The sequence below is a fragment of the Protomyctophum parallelum genome (genome assembly GCF_964188405.1).
Source record: "Protomyctophum parallelum genome assembly, chromosome: 10".
Taxonomy (NCBI): domain Eukaryota; kingdom Metazoa; phylum Chordata; class Actinopteri; order Myctophiformes; family Myctophidae; genus Protomyctophum; species Protomyctophum parallelum.
Window position 1 is genome coordinate 34,732,050 of NC_139704.1, and position 20,406 is coordinate 34,752,455.

The 20,406-nt window shown below is 42.5% G+C and overlaps 1 protein-coding gene across 1 annotated transcript in view; it reads left to right on the forward strand.

Annotated features, from left to right (window-relative positions):
• The window catches only part of nrg3a (neuregulin 3a), a gene marked incomplete at both ends in the record, with an annotated part of 501,581 nt that overhangs the window by 444,687 nt on the left and 36,488 nt on the right, over positions 1-20,406 (forward strand). Inside the window, one exon of the mRNA XM_083775014.1 lies at positions 17,007-17,030. Within this exon, the coding sequence (XP_083631140.1) occupies positions 17,007-17,030 (24 nt within the window). The remainder of the gene's footprint in view (positions 1-17,006; positions 17,031-20,406) is intronic.

Consider the following 20,406-nt stretch of genomic DNA (forward strand, 5'->3'; position numbering starts at 1 on the left):
ATACGATACACATGCCCCAGATCCGGGGGTGTCATCTACCTTTTTATGTCTATGGAATCAGTCAGCACAATACGTTCACCCAAACGTCTTCTCATCACAACTACCGACAGCTGTTCTCCCTTGTCTGCAGCTGGTTGAAATCATGGCGAGCGCCGAGCAGAGCAAACCGTGGTCATGGGGAGCGCTCCCTCCCTTCTAATGACACGGAGTATTTATTTCAAGAGGGGGGGGCGATCACATTAAACATCCTAAGCCTCCTCCTTCACACTGGGACAAAAACGCCATCTTAACCCTTGAACGACACTTGACGGAATTGACGGATTGAATCATTAAAGTTCGATGGAATGCATTTTTACACGTGAGCGCTGTGACCAATCATATTACATATGACCATTCGGGTTATTTTGGTTCCGGCCTAGCTGCGCGCGCATACTGCTTCTTATCAGTGTGATGTTTACTTTTCAAGGGGTTTAGCTGGTATATGACTGTCATTTATTTATTTTTGAGTGGTGCAACCACTTCTATAGACAGCTATGTGTGTCCCTGGGTCTGTCCCTGGCTGGGTGGCTGGGTCTGTCCGAGCACGAAAATAGCGTTTGTTCACCACCAAGTGTCACTGTTGCACAGCCTAACACACACACACACACACACAAAGGTCAGGGATGAGGGCTTGTACAGTACGTACAGCACAAGTACAGTACAGCACCACTCACTTTAGACGGGTCTGATTTTTCCATTATCTTTTTAAACATGAAATGCTTCAGAACAACGAATTAAGAGTATTTTTTTGTTTCATGTTCATTCTTGCAAAAGGCCAAGCATGGATAATTGTTTAAGCATTGTTTAATTCCCTACAAATTCCATAAAAAAATTGGACAAAGTGTAAAGGGACAAGTTGAATAACATTTGTGTCTCTGCCAGTTGTAGAATGCAATGTCACCTTCGGGCCCCAGAGCTTATGATCCCTAAAGTCGTGATGCCCTTACTTCTATTAGAGTTGGACTGTAGCCGCGTAAGGCCCAATGTTAGAATGTTGTCACACTACAGGCTATAGCATCCTCAGGGGATTCATATTAATAGCTAGGTTCTGCCTGGGGATCATGCGATGTCTGATACCAGAGGCCCCTGTTGCTTTGTGGGCGTATAGGTCGGGAGTTTTCGACCTTTTTCATATCAAGTCCCATTATTTATTCAGCATTTGAGCCACCGACCACCATTTGACAAGATTTATCCTCTCATACCAAAAAAGTAGAATATGTTGTCGTCGGATAATATTTTGTCCATAATATCATGCTGTTTTGATGTTGGTACCATTAGGAGAAATAATAGGCGTTGATCCAAATAACAAGGTCACAAGCCAGTTCAAGTTCTATATCAAGAACAGCAACATAGTGATGTCTTTGTTTTAATAAAGATTGATTGTCCCGTAAGTGAGGAGACTTAAGATAGTCTATTTGCATTAATTGGTTTTAGGATAGAATTCAAAATACAGTACTGCATACAGTTTTTGAGGGGCACTACACTAGCCCCTCCTATATACAGGTGTAATGTTTGTTTTTAGTTCAATGTTTGTTTTAAAAACGCCATTGACAATGAAGGGGAAATTTACGTCATCTTGTCCCTAACACAAACATTAAATACCTTTAAAGGACCACTTCACCACTTTTCAACCTATCTTCATATAATAGGTCCTCAGTAATAATCATGATAAAAAGGCACAATTCTTTTCTACTCCGAAACCAAGCTAATAGAAACTGCAGGCTTTCTATTCCTGAAAAGTTGCAATGTGAAAATGGAAGCCATCGTTCTCACGATAATAAAAATCTAGATATTTTTGTAAAAGAAATCTGCCTAACGATGATGTCACTGGTGGACGGAGTAGAAATAAATGGTGGTATTTTCAGGTATTATCATGATTATTAAGTGAGGACCAATTGTATGACAGTGGGACACTATTTTGGTGTCAATTCAGCTGAACAAATGTGGTTGTGGTTGCTGCAGTGCTGCCATCAAGACTATTATGGCCACACGTTATTTATTTTCATGTATGGGAATTAAGACAGACTTCCTGAAGATAGAAGAAGAAAGGCAAATACAAGAGGGAGTTGCCTGGGCCCTAATTAGTGACACATCTGATGGCATTAAATACCTAAAAAAGATACCTTTAATTGGCATCTTCTGGCCAGCATTTATCCAGGAAATAAATAGAAAATAACAATGGCCATGAGTTGTGAATACAAAAATGGAATGTGACGAACAAAAGCCATTATGAATGAAAGATTGTCGAGGCTAGGGCACCTCAGAGAGCTTAGCCTTCGGCATGGCTGTGGCCAGTGCCTTCTGTGAGCCACAGCTGGGAGAAGATAGGGTGATATGGAACAGTAGATTACATCGCAATAAATAATGATCTGCCGTGTGTGTGTGTGTGTGTGTGTGTGTGTGTGTGTGTGTGTGTGTGACTGACTGCGTCTGCGTCTGTGAAGGCGCACGTGTGCCTGAAAGTTATATATCCTCATTAAATTCAATCTTTTTTTAAATGAATTGAATTTAGAATATTAGGAGAATTAAGGCATATGGCCTATATTGGTTTTGTGCTCCCAACTAAAGCATCAGTCCTTTATTTTCCTCAGCCCTGGCATATAGCAGGAAGAAGTTAATCACACAAATCTTGTTCTTATGACAGCTTACCCCTGGAGAGAATAGAGACACAAAATAATAGCTGATATTCTTCTTCTTTCCATTCTATCTTGCCCCCAATGACCAATCCATTATTCACAGATTGTAAGCAACGGTAAACAAGATAGGCTACAGTCTAATGGCCGCATGGTTTGTCTAGCTAACTGGCTTGAAACTTCCCTACATATATCCTACTATCCATTTCTTCAGTCTAACTGTAGTGTGAAAATTGCTTTCCTTCGTCCTTGGGCTATACAGTGCTATACAATTATGCATACTGTATATCGTGAAAAATAACTACACATCACCAATGATATTCTAAAATGCTATTAAAGGTCAGCTTTGTGGTGGGCACGGTGGCACAGTTGGAAGTGCTGTCGCCTCACAGCTAGAAGGTCCTGCGTTCGATTCCCGCTCGGGACGCTGTGGGTGCTGGCGGCGTGTTTCCTCATCAGTGCCCATACACGAAGGTGGGGTTGGCGAAAGGGCCTTTCTGTGTGGAGTTTGTATGTTCTCGCCGTGTCCCCTAGGGTAGGTACCCTCACAAAAAACCTGCAGTAATCCTGGTCTCTAAACTGCCTCCCCCTGGCCAGCCGGGGCGCCTGATGGAGGGGAAAGGAACTGGTTGGAATAACGTGTTCCTTCCACGTGCTACGTCCAACCAGGGAAACTCCCCCGTCAGGTGTAAAGGAGCAACTTGGACACTCAGGCATGAAGGAAGCATGAGTTCAAGTCCGTTGCTCTCCCCATGTCCCCCATATATGGGGACTAGGTTGACGGAGGGTGTGTAGAGCCCAGGATCATTAGATAATTGACAAAGGGGTGAAAAATGAGTTACAAAATCGTCCTCATTAAATACTATATCATAGTGGGAAAGATTTTAATATTGAATATGATATAAATTTAAGATGCTTAAGTCACTCAGGGCTGCCGTGGATGAAAAAGATATTTACAAGGGTACCCTAGCTGAACCAAAAAAAAGGGTTGCGAACCACTGGTCTAAAAGCCCCACTAGCAGCCCCTAGAAGCTGTGCTACTTTAATTACACCCAAACGGAACAAAGTGGTTTGAACCAACCGACTTGCCAGCTCCACACTGGCAGTAGTGGAGCTAAAATTTAAACAAGCAAAGGAAAGGTCACTTTATAGTGGTTAGATTTCATCCTCCGGGGAGCATGAATATGCTCAGCTATAGTTTGACAGTAATCCACCAGTTAGATTTCTCTGTATCCTTTTATGCAAGTGGAAATGTTGGCCTAACGGAGGTGCTAGACTAGAAGAAATGCCATGAAGTCACCAAAATCAGTAGGCACATCCTCTGGGGATCATAAAGTGCACAACAAACTCCACCATGCATGGCAGTAGTTGTCACAATAAACTTGCTTAGGAGTAGACCCACCAATATAGCCGTCCTTAGCCACTGCTAAAAAGAAAGTGAGGAAAATGTACACTTCTTTCTTTGTTTTCCAAAATTATATTCACCCTAACTCTGACCTAACTCTGAGGCTAAGCTGAGCAGTAATGCTGAATCGCCTGTTACAATAGAATGTAATGGATTGTGATTGCTGTGGCCAATTTACTTCCATCTCTAGCTATAGCGACGGAAGTGCAATTGGAAAAGTGAAGGAGACAAGGAAAGAAAGGTGGAAAGAGAACAGAAATGGCATATTGATTGCAGGGGTAGATCTGGCACAGTCCCCGTTCTGCGACTGGACTTGCACTCAAAACAACATTTTGGTAATGTTTTGGATGGACTGGAAAGAAGAAAAACAACTTGATCAATGTTTTTATCTTTTGGTTTTTATTTTGTTCAGTGTTCACTTATTTATTTGGCTGAGTGCTGTATGCAGCAGTGGATCAAGGCTCTATGGCTGTGCATACATACCCACACTAATGGATGTGGATGGTCTATTTCATGGTGAAGTGCAGTTCTTGTCAGCCACTGTTTAGTGAGGAATACAGCACTGGAATGCAGATTATCTCAGGACATTGTTGAAGCTTTTCCACATTATATACTGCTGCCCCTCCAGTCATAGGTCATTAATAATAGCTGGGCAAGGGTAACCTGGCTCCATCCAGCATTAAATCATGAAAAGATATGCTCTGATTCCGCGGCTACTACAGCCAATCAGTGCCGTTTCAACTCGATGACGTCAAACAACAAACATGTGGTAACATAGGGCTATTAAATCGCCCTATGATAAATACTTCCTTTACAGAAACGAGAGGTTTTAGAAACATTACATCATCATTCAACATTTTAGCCCATTTGTTTACATGCTATGCTACTATTTTGATTGGTTGGTGTGAACCAATCTCCGAAGACTGACGCTTCTCTAAAGTGATAAATACACTCCAAACAAATCAACTTTGAGACACATTCTTTGAAAAATGCTTGGGAGGAAGAACTAGGAGTAGGTATGCAGATTGGGGATGATGTCTGGGAGGAGGGTCTTCGTAGAATTCGGTCTTGTTCTGTTGACATCTGTTGACATCAATGAATACAATTTAAAGTTAAGCATAGACACTCAAAAACAAAATTACATTATATTTCCAACTACCTCCCCACTATGTGATTGATGTGGAATGGCAGAAGGTACCCTGACCCACCTCTTCTGGACATGACTAAAATTGTATACATTTTGGTGTGATTTTCAGATTTTCAGATGTGTATGGATGTGTGTTTTAACCTGACCCAGAGACCGCACTTTTTGGTTCTTCTCAAATACTGTCAAATCACAATGTTTCTGTGCAAAATACAATGATGTATCGTATGGTAAGTCCTAAGACTCTAGAAATCAGAGGAAGTACCTCACTTCAAGACCTGCTTAACTGAACTTACTTGTATACTACATATGGAGAAAATTCGCCATGATATGATTGACAATTCAAACAAGTTTTATGTTATAGGGCAGCCATTCCTAGATCACCTTGCTCAAATGTCACACTGAACCTATCAGTATTTAGTTGTATGCTCTCCACTCTTTACACAATCTAGCAGTGTAACTTATTGTAATGTAATGACTCATTCAGAATGAAATCATGCCCTGTTTTTATTTTCTTCTTTATTTATTATATTTTATTTTTTTGTCTTTTTTTATTTGAAAACAATATTTAAACAATATTTAAACTCAGACTGACGCTTTGGCAACGCCCATCCCAGAAACTGATGCTGTGGGAAGGGCTTTCAGTCTGAATAATGAAGTGAAACGAAATGAAAATTCAGGCGTTTTAGGCTAGGGCAAGGGTGGCACCGGCATGATGCCGCATGAATGCAGAGGCTGAGGCCCCTGTTCCTCTCTACACTCTTATTTATCATCTCTACTCTTTTACTGTATATTCCTCGCCCTTTCACACTGTTTCTCTTGCTCTGGAAATCATCCAGTGATGAATGATTACAATTATTGCAAACGTTTGTTTGTAATTTTCCACATGTTTTATGGTGTTACATCATATCCCTGAGCCCATCATTCAGTATTTTAGCTGTGACGTGAGCGCCCCCTCCTGAGATACTTCCGGGTCCTACTTTTGTGTCGCTTTTGTGTCCCCATAGAGTTATACTGTGACGCTCCGTCGGACTAAATATGAGACGAAAACAACCATGAAAGTCTCATTTTACCGCTTTCCTCGCAACAACAAAGCTGCGCTGCTCTCCCAAATCTGGCTGTGACAGGCCGTCTGCCCCACATGGAATACTATCGCCATTTTATTTTATTGTGTCTACTAAATCCTCATTAATGCAAACTAGATTCAACGTACTCAAGCCTGCACACATTCTAAATATGCCCCCGAAATATTTTACCGAGCACCTTCAATAATAATGATAAAAATAGTCTTTATTGTCTCCACACATATATTTTTGTTGTCATGGACACTACTCGAGTAATTCTACTCGAGTTGGAAGCATTAAGACCCATTTTAACCCTAAATGGCTTCCTTTCTGAAAAATAACATCATTGTAAAAAGATTCACGCGTTTAGATATTCCATTTACAATGAGATGCGGACGGGAGCTGGTGCCACTTGGACCCGGACGTAACGTAGCACTGCAAAATGACGTCGGGACTTAAATACTGAATTGTGTGTCACTGCTATTGGCTCATCAGGAGCTCTCCTTGTCAAGCTACAGAGATAAGCAAAGTTACTTTTACATTGTGAATACTTATAGATATGACAATAGCAGTCATTAAAGGGGGCCTATTAAACATTTCTTAATTCTCTGACATATATAGGTTATGATACTATATATTAAACATGGCCAAAGTTTCAAATAATGAGGTAAACAAATGATAAAGTAATCAAAATTCAGATTGCTCAGAATGGTAGTTTTTTCTACTTTCAAAACAAGCCTATAGTATGTCACATGTGATGTATTTCTTATTATTCTTATTCTGCCCAGATTGCCTCTACATGTGTAACCGGTGTAGTCTGTCTCTCTCTCTGCGTTGTGTTGAATGGACAGACGGACCCAGAACTCTCTTTGGAAACAACGTTTTATTCTGACAAGGAATAATCACAGACAGGTCTCCACGTTAGTTCCTAATGCAAGGACTCCTCTCTAAACAGAGTTGAACAAACACTTTATAAGTCATTTTGCAACAAGCACAATGCTTGTTTTGTTATACAGAGAACAACAAAGACACCCACCTCGTTCCATGCGGAAATGCAGAAGGAAGAGGTGGAGGTGTGGCAAGGCATTTATACGGGGGGCAAGGAGGAGACTTGAAGGAGCTGTGACCTCTAATGCATTCTTATACACATGAACCATGGAGAATTAAGTCAGGTAGAAGCACTTATTTGTATCATATTTTGTGTAATTATATAACACTGTTACACATGGATGTCATTCATCTAAAAAAGAAAGTTGACCAATCATAAGAAAGTGGGCTTTTAGACGGCACCTTAATGAGTCAAGAGCTAATACGGCTGGGTTTTTACAGATAAGAGGGGCTGCATAAAGAGTTGTTTGAACTGTGAATCATGCAAAGCTGTAGTGGAGTCCCAGAATAAAATTATAATAGCTGTACATTTGCATAATAGGCCTAAAAGTGAAATTGGGCTTTAAACAACGGCCCCAATGTGAAATGGTTCACGCTTCGAACCAGGCCACTTAATTGTTGTGCACAAGTAAGTGACCATTGTTCATGTGTATTACCGGTATGTGCAGTGTGCACTGCTCTTGGACAACTGTGAGCTTTAGCATTGTGGCAGTTTTCTGCGGTCACCGACGGAAAATGGGTGAATGACCTAGTGGTACACCTGGGTGATGGAGCCATTGGAAGGAGAGTACCGCCTATCACTGGACAAAATGACCCAATGCTTCTGAGGCCAAATTACTTTTTAATGTGCCATTTTGTTAGGTTTTTAGGAGTTGAAGACTAAGTGTAGTGTCATTGTCCGTCCCTGTGGGAACATCAAGAGTGATGGGAGTTCACTTACCCCACTCGATCACAACCATTGCCGTACAAATCTCCTCTTCCCAGAGAGAAGAGCCATGCTGATCCGCTTGCCGGTGATTTAACCCACCGATCCATCCCTGCTTCTCTGCACCTCTTTGTCTTTCTCTATCACACACCCCCCTAGTTCCCTCTTATGTCACAAATACCAAGTACATTCTCTTGTGGGATGTCTAACAATTAGGTGTCAATTGATTACACACTTTGTGTTAACACACAATGTTGACTATATAATTACTAGCGGTCTGCTTTGTGTGATTGCTTATCATTATATAAACATACCTGACAATTTTGAACAATTCTAGCAATTTGCCCATTAGAAGAATAAGAAAAACGTCCTCTTCCTGTGTCATTTTAGATTTTTGCATTGGCTATTCAAATATATTCGTGCTGCACTGCAAGCTTGTACGTCAAGTGTGAGAAGTGAGAACCTCTGATTTAGAAGGCATTTTCAGAATTGGCCTCGGGTCTCAATAGGTTAATTTTCAAAATACTCTACACAACATTGAATTGAATTGAATTGAATTGTATTGAATTGAACTGCAAGAATGTTAAGATAAAATATTAGGGATGTCCCGACTTTTTTTCGCTTCCGATCCGATCCCGATACCTCAATGTCTGTGTTAGCCGATCTCATCTCATACCTAGCTCTGTTCAAGCTCGGGTGAAGCAGTGCCGGAGTTCATTATTTGTGCTTAACCTGCCCTCCACCTGGCTCTACTCCACGGCCTATGGTCTGAGAACCTACATCCACGGGAGCTCCCGTCAAGGATCGCTGTTCAGGTCAAACAGACTTCACTAGAACACGGGACGGTCCTTCATGGTTGGTTGATAGCGCCCCGGCTCCAAATCCTGTCCGTTTCACCTTCCTCTGTTCATTTCATGGGGCAGGTGTTTATACATTATGCTGCCTCTGCTTTCTCGCATGTGACGTGACAGAAAGTGAGAGAGTCGGGAGGGGCCGTGGGGTGCAGCGAATGGCAGCCTGAAACACACAACAATAGAAGTGTGTGACTTGTGTCCTGGCTTACAGTATGTGTTTTATTCTACTACATTATGCATGACAGTGGACCTTAACTGTGGCAGTTTATAGCATATAGCATATACCATGTTCTACCCACATACTGTAATTACGGAACCCACTAACCCAGATATAGTGTTACCACCTGTTACATTGAATTACATACTGCAGGAAACATACGTGTCCATGGGTGACGATGATGGATTTGTAAGTAAATTGCTGTATCACAAGACCAGAATACCCAGGACCTGACTCAAAGATAATAAAGGTCTAATGTTAATGTACTTAGAGTTTTGTCACTATATGTGACCAAATTTGACTGAGGGACTGAGAGATTTTTTTGAATTTTCGTTTTTTCATGTCATGGACGTATTGGTTGACGTATTGGTTGTTCAGTTTGACCCACCAGTTTTGGAGATACAGTATGGCTTATAGAGTAATGTCTTGCAGAAAACAGCGAGTTGAGAAAACAGGCTTGAAAGGTTCAATTCTGTGGTTACACCTAGCTACGTGTTATGATTTATTTAATATTTACATTTCAGCTCTGACACTTATTTCAGACATGCTCTAGTATGTGAAGAGTCTGCCTGTGCTATTAACTCATTTTGGAAAAAAATATGTTTTTCTCCTCTCCTGAAAAGCTGGAATTTGCGCAATAGCAGTCTCTCAGTCAAATATCACATATATCCGCTTACAAAAATAAATCATTCTGTAAGCACGGTCTATGTATCATCCAATCATTATTATATTGAATCTGCCAAACGGGGGTAATAATGGTAATTGCGGATAGTAATTACCAATATTAAAAATAATGATTCTGTACTTTGTTTCTGTAGTTTAGTTGCTTTTTTGGGCTTGCTGTCTATAGGTCAACCAGAATTATGCTTATTACAGTAAGTGGTGGAATCCCCATTAAAAAGTTTAATGGGTGGAGAGAGAGAGAAAAAGTAGGATATTTTGTGCATGTCTTCGGCAAATCTTCACTCCCAGCTGCACTGAATTTCCGAATGTTTTTTGATGGTTTGTTTGCTTTCCATTGGACTGCACAGATGGAAATCACTGGATCCGCCATTACTCTCTTAGTAGCTCTGCCGCAAATGGGTCGACTCAAACACTACAGTGTCAGAATTGTAAAAGCCCAGGCTTAATTTATTTGGCCTTATTTGGCAGTACAGTATATTTTCTTGTATATTTACATAGGTCTCTGAGGAACTTGTCTTTAAATGGAAAAGAAGCCATGTCTACCCATCAGAAGCTCGGTGTAGTGTTTATAGCAACAGCTTGGCAAAATAATGTTTTGCTTGCTTTATGCAGTACATACAATATACTTGCTTCCTTGGATTTTATGGATATAAGTGAAGGAGTGGGATGCTGTCAACACTGATCCTGTGATGATACCGCTGATGTTTATGTTAAACAATGTAGACATTTTTTATTAGCCCTTTTTCATCTGAGGACGGAAAAAACGGCTTCTTAATTGTAATAGTTTTCTGAAAACATGTTGCGATATACATATATAGAGACATCTAAAATGACATGCCAGATTGAAAGGGTTAATTGACCAAAAAGCACTTGATATGAGAAACCAGGATGGATATATTTCGATGTTGAATAGAGGAAAAGGGAGCGCTGCCGTGTTCCTGTGTTTGTTGAACTGAATACAGTTGCTCGTTGGCGAGGTTAAAGAAGAGGATCCAAGGCACTCTGTTCCAGGGGCGGCGGTGGCTCAGGGGTAGAGTGCCTGGATGGTAACCGTAAGGTTGCCAGTTCGAACCCGGGCTCCCCCAGAGTTACTGTCGAAGTGTCCTTGAGCAAGACACTGAACCCCTAATTGCTCCCGATGTGCTAGTTGGTGCCTTGCATGGTTTCCGCTGCCATCGGTGTATGAATGTGTGTGTGAATGGGTGAATGTAATGCACAATCTCTGTAAAGCGCCTTGGATAAAGGCGCTATATAAATGCACCATTTACCATTTCCAGTGAGGTGAAAGGCTTTTTTATTTAAGAGTTAAGGCATGGCAAAGAACATTACAAAAAGAAGGACCAACGCGTTTCGGGCACTCAGCCTTCGTCCCTCGGCACTCAGCCTTCGTCACCTCACTGGAACAGAGTGCCTTGGATCCTTGGATAATGTTATGGATATTTAGACGTCGGAAGGCATTGGTAGAGGAAATAGCTATAAGCCATCATGCACTCTTAATGTCTATCTAATAGAAAAAAAATCTCTTTATCTGTCCATTCACATGTCCGACTTGCACCGTTCTCAAGTATGCCAGCGGCACCGGTCTAGTACTGTAAAGGAGCCATCATTGGAAGATGTAACTGCAGAATACAGTATATAGCCTGGAACTGGAATATGATAGTTTGACAGTATCCATAATATCAGTATTCCTGATGCTGTGTGAATGTATACGCTACTGCGGACAGGGGTCAGGGCACTATAGATAAAGATACCTGGTTTCTATAGAAACCAGTGTGGGCCAGAAACCGAATGAGTGCAAGGGAGAAAGAGAGGAAATGCTGCTGGGACATGACAGTGAACGATGGTGGTCAATGAGAAGATGACACTGGCATACCAAATAGATTGATTAGTGTCATTGTTGCATTTCTATGCCACTGTTATGGACAGCTAACAGCTATTAATCTGTCTGTGTTGAGACAGTGAGAGGTGACAGTTATTTATGGTGTTTGTGTGGCACTCCCTCGGTGTGGGACGCAGGGTGACCGAACCACGCGGAATGGGGATTTGAAAATCAGGGGAGAAAGCTGGCTGGAGGTCTGGAATTAGCATGCTCAAAACCAGTGAGCATGCGGTTTCAGATGCAACTACAGTTTCTAAATGTGAATAAATACTTTTTTTGTTTACTTGTACCCCTAAGTGTGTGTGTGTGTGTGTGTGTGTGTGTGTGTGTGTGATCCAGTGTGTCCACTGTCTGAGAAAAAGCAGAAGGTGATGGATACGGAATAGTGAGGAACACCTTGAACGAAGAGAGACAGGCAGACTGCAATGCGCAGAGTTTCTTATCAATGCTGCGTTTCATTATGACTGCACGGCGTCACGTTCTCACTATACCCCCTGCTCTCCTTTCTTTCTCCACAGCCATCTGTCAAGGCATCGATTTATGGCCCCAGCTTCTCTCAAATCCAGTACTGTAAGCATAAATTGGAAATGGCATGCAGCACATCGCTGTTGTGCCCAGACAGACAAAGACAGAGAGAGAGCGAAGCCATCACTCGTGCTTTATGATCTGATGCCATCGCTTTGACATGCACAACTGTACAGGTGTTCCTTTGATCTGCTATTGGGGGAGAAACAGAGTGAGGTGTGTGTGTGTGTGCGTGTGTACGTGTGTACGTGTGTGCGTGTGTGTACGTGTGTGCGTGTGTGTATGTGTGTATTTTTGCTATTTAAGCATAGAGTTGAACAGTAGTTGATGTGTTGGAATGGTTGTTCAGTGCTAATCTATTTATGAATTGCAAAAACGTGTGTGTGTGTGTGTGTGTGTGTGTGTGTGTGTGTGTGTGTGTGTGTGTGTGTGTGTGTGTGTGTGTGTGTGTGTGTGTGTGTGTATGCGTGCATATTTATCGAACATGTTAGTGTTACATACAGTACATACATACATACCCAGCCGATCACCAAACGTATCTTAGTTAGGTCATCAGCCAATCCCTGATTGGACGACAGACAACACCGATATACGACTGACATACGCAGCCGATTAGTGGCGATTACAGTACTTGCGCGCTCTGCTTGCGCAAGTAATAACCCAGAAACCTAAATTAAAACTACCTGTATGTATAGCCTGGGCACCATTCCATTTCGGGTTTATGAACCAGTCGGGAGCGGATGATATCACTACGTTGTGTTGTAGTATTGTTTTGTAGTCATCAGTCTTTCCGGAACTTCCTTTTCCCTCAAACCGATTTTTCTCAATAAAAGCTACAGGCTACGAGAGCTTTTATTGTTATTCTTCCGGTTTGAGGGAAAAGGAAGTTCCGTTTGATTGTTCCTGCCTGATGACTACAAAACAACACTACAACATGACGTAGCGATATCATCCGTTCCAGACCGGTTCACACGGTACTTTTGGAACAGAGACTTTCCTCCGAGGTGGAAAGCCTGGTGAGGCGAGGTTAGTAAAAGTGAACTCTTTAACCACTGCCATTCAAGTCCAAGCACTGCTCATTCAATCAGTAGTACCAATAAACAAGGTTCAAGGTTAGCTATAAACCAGCTGAACACAAGGATTTCAGTTACATCTGGATGTGCCCGTGGGTGAACCTTCTGACATTCAGTCCTTACTGTACCTGTACCTCCTGTTACAGAACACTGGCCAGCTCTCAATAGTCCATTAATAATGTAATTTGACCTCAAACTAATTGCAAAAGAACCAAACTCAGCTGATTTTGTATCTTCAATACTGAATAACAGAAAAAAAAAGTTGCCTGGAATTGTCTGAGGGGAAAGTTTTGAAAATGGCCTGTTTCCTTTTGCTTTAAGTAGCATGCGACATGTCAAACTAGGGGGTTTTCATGAGGCTGAATCCATTCCAAGCATTAGTTTTGCATAAAAACACTCATTGGGATAAATTTGGGCATAGCCAAACTGCTTGGAATGGTCCAGTCCCACAGGGGTCTATACATGCCCCCTCCCCTTCCCCTCAAAATCTCTTTGCCATAAATCACGTCGGGGTACATTCGTTGTGAGCATTTCTTTGTGGAATGTTTGACTATGACAACAGAATAGGGACGCCAGAGTTCATGTGTTTAAAAATGCCATGGTTTCTCTGTTACCGCTTAGTTAGTGAATAGTCTGAACACTGAGGAGTGTGATTATAGCCATCACTGGGCCAAAATGTCCATGCAGTTTGTGTGCATGCATGCAGACCTAGCTCCCTCCTACTCTGTTGTCTATGATTATAATATTATAGCTTAATATAGATGTAGATGGAGTTGCGGTGTGCGCGTGTGCGTGTGTCTCTCTCTCTCCATGGGGAGGGGAAGTACATGGAGACTGGCCATGGACTCCCTGTCACTAGCACCTGCCTCTCCGTCTGGCTCTCAGTCTCCGCAAACAGGCCGGGAAGCACCCCACCTTATTTTGGCACTGCCATATTACTTTTGAGGGGCACTAGCCCCTCCTATATTCAGCTATTAGTGTAGATCTTCGTCCTACACAAACATTACATTCCCATTGACAATTAATGGAGAATTTCACGTCATAGTATCTGAGCAAATAGGCATAGTGTGTATTTTACGTCATGAGGATGTACGATGATAAGAGCGCCCCTCACTTCACAGAAGTTCACACGGGTGTGATTTTCTACCTGGGTGTCTAGGCCTGAGCTGTACTTTGATACTAACTATGAGTTACATTTTGTAACTACATGAGTGATTGACAAATAATTGATTCCTGATTCTTAATGGACGACGAATACAAAATTAGAGTGTTGGGCATTACAAAAAGTGTAACCTTTTTCACGTACCTGGTTCATCTGTCCTTGTCCTGTCATCCTGTCCGTTCATGAAGGGAGAGGGGAAGGGGGGGAGAGAGAGAGAGAGAGAGAGAGAGAGAGAGAGAGAGACATGTCTATTGGGTCATCAGTAAAGTGAAAGATGATCCGCTTATATGGGGGCTGACGCTGGTCGATAAGATGGAGGTTAGATTGGACGGAGCCATTGGCATTAAGTGGAGCTGCATGCTCACTCCAGTGTTTAGATCTGGGACTACTGAGTGACCATCAAGCTGCTGTTGACACCAGATAAATGAGTGCTTTCCATGGATTATGTCGTAATAGTGTGTTTGCGTTGAGGAGGCATGGGGGTTATGTTTTGTAGGCATTAGACCGTACGGTTGCAAGAGACGGGTGACATGCAGGCAGTGTCGATTTGGTTGTTTTTCATATTTTACTCATGCTGATTTTCGTCTAGTTTTAGACGACTCAGTGAGTACCATTTTAGTTGACTAAATCAGGGGTTTGGCTGGGGACCCCCGGAAATGCTTTGGCCGTGTCTCGCGACCCCCGCCCCTCCCCACCCCAATACAAGTTGACCTCTACAATAACCTTAATAATAGCGAAAATACATCATAAACTAAATACTGAAACCAGATATAATCATTAAGGAACGTTTATGCATGCACTATGTGTACTGCTGTATGTAAACTCTTAATTCCCATTTTCCAGCCATTCAGTTGTTTGGGGGACCTCCCAAAAGTTATTCTGTAGTGGGTGGTATAAATGTCCTGAAGCTGTGGCAGTGGTGTTCCTGTGATTTTTGCCATTTTAACTATCCTTCTAAGTTGTTTTTAGTATTTTATTTTATTTATTCTTTTATCATTTTTATCCCACGATTTTGTAACCCATTTTTCACCCCTGTGTCAATTATCTAATGTGATCCTGGGCTCTACACACCCTCCACCAACATGCGGAGAGCAATGGACTTGAACTCATGCTTCCTTCATGCCTGAGTGTCCAAGTTGCTCCTTTTACACCTGACAGGTGTTGTTTGTGGTCCTGTTCAGTCAGGTTGCAAATCACACCATTAGGCCTCCTTTAGGATGCTCTCTAGGTCTATCATGATCATGGTGTCTCTGTGTTGCGCCTTCTTAATGATACAGCTGGTGTATAATGACCAGGATCGGAAGTCTGAGAACTGAATGCCTAAATTTCTTTTGGCAAGCGACACAGTTGTATGACACTATACATTACTAGGGGACATAGAGCACCGAAGTCCTGACGTAACTCGCTCATCCCTTCGATTCCCCTGGTTCGCGGAAGTAATTTCTCGATGGAGAATAACATGGGCTCATCTTAAAATCGTTTCATATAAGCGTTGTGGTCCAAAAATAAACAAGCTGTCTCTGCGTTATTGTCAGGGAGGTGTCTCTGTATCGTTTGCAACAGTCAGTCACTCATATATGATGCAGTCTGCTTCTAGCGAAAATGTTACTAATTCAGTACATTAGCGTTTTCTCTCAGTCAGTTGATTCTTATATCCATATGAGTGAAGCGGCCAGGATGACATGTTTATTTTTCAAACATAGTTCTTATATGAGGCAATCTAAAATCCCCCAATGGGGATTATAATGCAAATAAAAAGTACACAAACCTGTGGATTTGCGTCCTCTACCGATATTGACGTCAGACTGCTCTATGCACTACTAAATGTGAATAAATACTTTTTTTGTTTACTTGTACCCCTAAGTGTGTGTGTGTGTGTGTGTGGGGGGGGGGGGGGGGGGGGGGGGGGTTGCTAGCCTGCACGTTTGATCCAGTGTGTCCACTGTCTGACGGCCAAGCTACACCAGGCAATTTTGCGCGCGTGCGTATGCGTTTACTGCGCGCGTACAGTGCGTTTGGATTAAACGGGCGAGAAAAGCCTGGTGTAGCTTGGCCGTGAGAAAAAGCAGAAGGTGATGGATACGGTATAGTCAGGAACCCCTTGTACACACTATGGCCCTCATTTATCAACGCGGTGTACACCCACATTTGGGTGTACACCTTGTGTACACCTGGTGTACACCTTGTGTACACCTGGTGTACACCTTGTGTACACCTGGTGTACACCCATAACCCCGTTGATAAATGAGGGCCTTAGTGTATATTATGCCTTTAGCCTTGCTGGGTACATGTGCGTGCTTGCGCGTGAGTACACGTGCATTTGAACATTATGTGTGTCGGCCAGCCACCCCTGGAAGGCGTGTGCCTTTGAGTTCTGAAGTGGCCTATGATCCAGCTATACACTGTGACAGACAATGCCATAACACATCTTCTAACCGCTTGTTTTCTTTCTCTCCCCCCCTCCCCCCCCTCCCCCCCCGCCCTTCCTTCTCCACGTGCCTCACGGAATAACAGATCACTTGGGCATCGAGTTTATGGGTAAGCAAAAATCTTCTCTTGTCTTACATGTGCGTGAGGTCATGTCGGCATGCCCTGTACGTACATACATGTCCCAATTGTACGTCCCATGCCTTTCATGTTGCATAAAAAGCCCTGCATGTTGACTGTTTAAATGAAATATATGTGCATTACATGATGGTCATGAACCATCGTTACCTCATCTCCTTGGATTACATTATCCATTATCACACACAACACGGTGGAGCTCAAGACACTGAGCTGTGCTGATCCCAAGGGGTTTGAAAATGATGTCATAGACACACCCAGCTCTATACAGACAGTATATATATATATGGCTCTATTCTTCACACGAGCTATCTCTACTCCCTATAATGTTATGTGTATATCATTATATCTCCCTGCTTTCATATCTTTTCTCTTTGTCTCTGGCTTCATCTCTGTGCCCTCCCTCTCTCTTTTTTTCATCTCTCTCTCTCTCTCTCTCTCTCTCTCTCTCTCTCTCTCTCTCTCTCTCTCTCTCTCTCTCTCTCTCTGTGTCTCTGTCTCTCTCTCTCCCTCTCTCTCCAATTGCTCATGAAATGTCCCTTCAGAATACCAATGTGCTGCAGTCTCCTTGGAAACAACGAGAACAGAGAGGCAAGCAGGGTACAGTCAGGGAGTTTTTATGATGTTGGTATACTGCTACCAAGACCAACTACTTCTCGTGCGTGTGTGCGTGTGCATGCGTGCGTGCGGTGTACATGTCATATGCGTGCATGTGTGGCTTGTGTCCAGAAGGCTTTGCACATCTACATATACTTATATGTATGCATATGAAATAGTATGCATTGTACATTGTGTTTCCATAAACTGGGAGACTGTGCAGGCATTGTGCCAGAAGCTCCTCAATGTCTTTGTGAGGCTGTCTGCTGTTCTTGGCTCTCCTTGCAGGGTCTGCGCAGGTGTCATGGCGAAGGGCTAGTTAGCAACACAAATGCCTGATTCTGAGTCTAGCGTTCTCCACTCTTTTCAGTCGATAGAATGTATAGGTTCTTTCCGTACTTCAGGGGCAGAGATATGGCAGGGTTATAGCAGTACCTAATGACATCCTGTTTGGCTGCCAATAGCTGTTCTCGCCTGTTCTATTGTTCTAAAGGTATACAAAGTTTTGACCTTTGTACTGTAGCGTTATATTTTGAAACAAAAAAATTGCCGGAGGACACACTACATAGTAGTTTGAACTGTTTTATTTGAGGTTTATTTGTCCTTCCTTTAAATATGCTGGATCAATTGTGCACTGCTTTATGATAATATGCTTGAATAGGTTTTGCTGCATTCAAAGAGCTTCCGTTTGTAAGTCCTTCCCCCTATGAGGAACTGTTACTGTGGTGGAAAAGAACATACTGTTCTGTTATGCAGAGCTTAACAGAGACAGGTATTATATTGTTCTTGGTCAGATTCCCCAAAAATGTAACCCTGAAGGCAAATTGTGTAAATGTATGGCATACATCTTTTTTAGGGGTATTAAGTGGTGCTTAATCCAAATCTGCTGTATGCCCAGCTAAAATAAATGGCTGCTAATGCCTCAACAGTGATCATTTTAAGTTGGCGGCCACCAATACATATATGCTTAAGTACATTTATAACTTCATTTTCTTTAGGTTTTCATAGTATGGGTAATCCCAATGCCATATTCTGATTTGATATCACATCTGATGATACTGTTTATTAAAAAAAAACATATATTGTGAAAATTGTCATCTGTTGGTGAATAATCTTTCCAAACAACATTATCCCATGACTTCATAACATATCATGCTGTCAAATTATTCTAGCATATGGATTTGAAAAGCTCCAGATTTGAGGAGTGACCATCAGTTGGGATACAGCGGAGAGACATGGTGGTATGCAGGTCAGTGTAGTACTGGCCAGCGTCTAGTGTAGTACTGCCAGCATCTACTACTGTAGGTTGCCTAGCATTGTTGTTTTTGGCAGCAGATTTAGATTTTAGTTTTAGTCATAGTCTCTTGAATAGTTTTCATTTAGCTTTAGTCACATTTTAGTCACCCGGAATGTTTTGGTGTTAGTCTAGTTTTAGTCGACTAAATATCGTGAGATTTTAGTCGACTAAATCTACAGTTGATTTAGTCGACTAAAATGTAATTTGGCGGGCCTTGATGCCGTCGAAAGGCCTAGTTTTACACTTACTGAAAATGGCAGATCAACAAGCTCACACCGCGTCGCGTTGTGAGCTTGTAGATCGGCTATTTTCAGCATGCAACCGAGTGTAAAATGACTTATACTTTTCCACTAGTCCCTTCCTAACATTTTAGTCTAGTTTGTATTTGTTGACGAGATCGTCAGTATATTTAGTCTTAGTTTTAGTCATCATAGCTTAGTTTTCATGTAGTTTTCATTTAGTTTTCGTCACTGGAAAAAGGTAGTCGACGAACATTTTACGTCTTAGTTTTAGTCGACGAAAACAACACTGGTGCCTAGGCAGGCAGAGGTGATGAAGGAGTGTATATAACACATTAGTGTATAACTAATGTGTATAACACATTAGCTCAGGCTACCTACCTACCTAGTAGTACCTACCTAGTACCTACAGTACCTACCTACCGACCTACCCATAGACATAATTATATAAAGGCTAGATGGCTCATGGCGGAGTCTCTGACGTAGTTCACCCGGCGGCCATCTTGCTTCGGGGCTACAGTACGCTAATATTGTATTCATAGGCGACCATTTCCAAGGGTGCGCTCGTTTTACCCCGCCGGCTATTACTATTACTACCCCGCCCTACTATTAGTAGCCAAGGAAAGCGCCACCCGCGCGGGCGGAACTTCACCTTCTAATACACAAAACCCCATTCTGCCAGCTGCCTCGCTAGCCTAGTGGACTACTACACCGACTTGCAATCCATGCTTGATGCTTCACAGGTTTGCATCCCACTGCTAACACTATTTTTATAACCACATACTTTTTTTTTTTTAATTTTTATCCCACGATTTTTGTAAACCAGTTTTCTTTTCACCCAGTGCCAATTATCTAATGTAATCCTGGGCGCTACACTTCCTCTGCCAACCTGGGGGGGCAGCGGACTGACCTCATGCCTCCTTCTATGCATGAGGAGTCCAAGCTGCTTCTTTTCACCTGACAGAGGGGAATTTCCCCGGCCGGACGTAGCGCATGGAAGGGACACGTTATTCCGACCAGTTCCTTTCCCCTCCATCAGGCGCCCCGGCTGGCCAGGGGGAGGTAGTTTTAGAGACCAGGATTACTGCATGTTTTTGTGAGGGTATCTACCCTAGGGGACACGGGGAGAACATGCAAACTCCACACAGAAAAGGCCCTTTCGCCAACCACCGCCTCGGGTATGGGCACTGATGAGGAGGAGGGAACACGCCGCCAG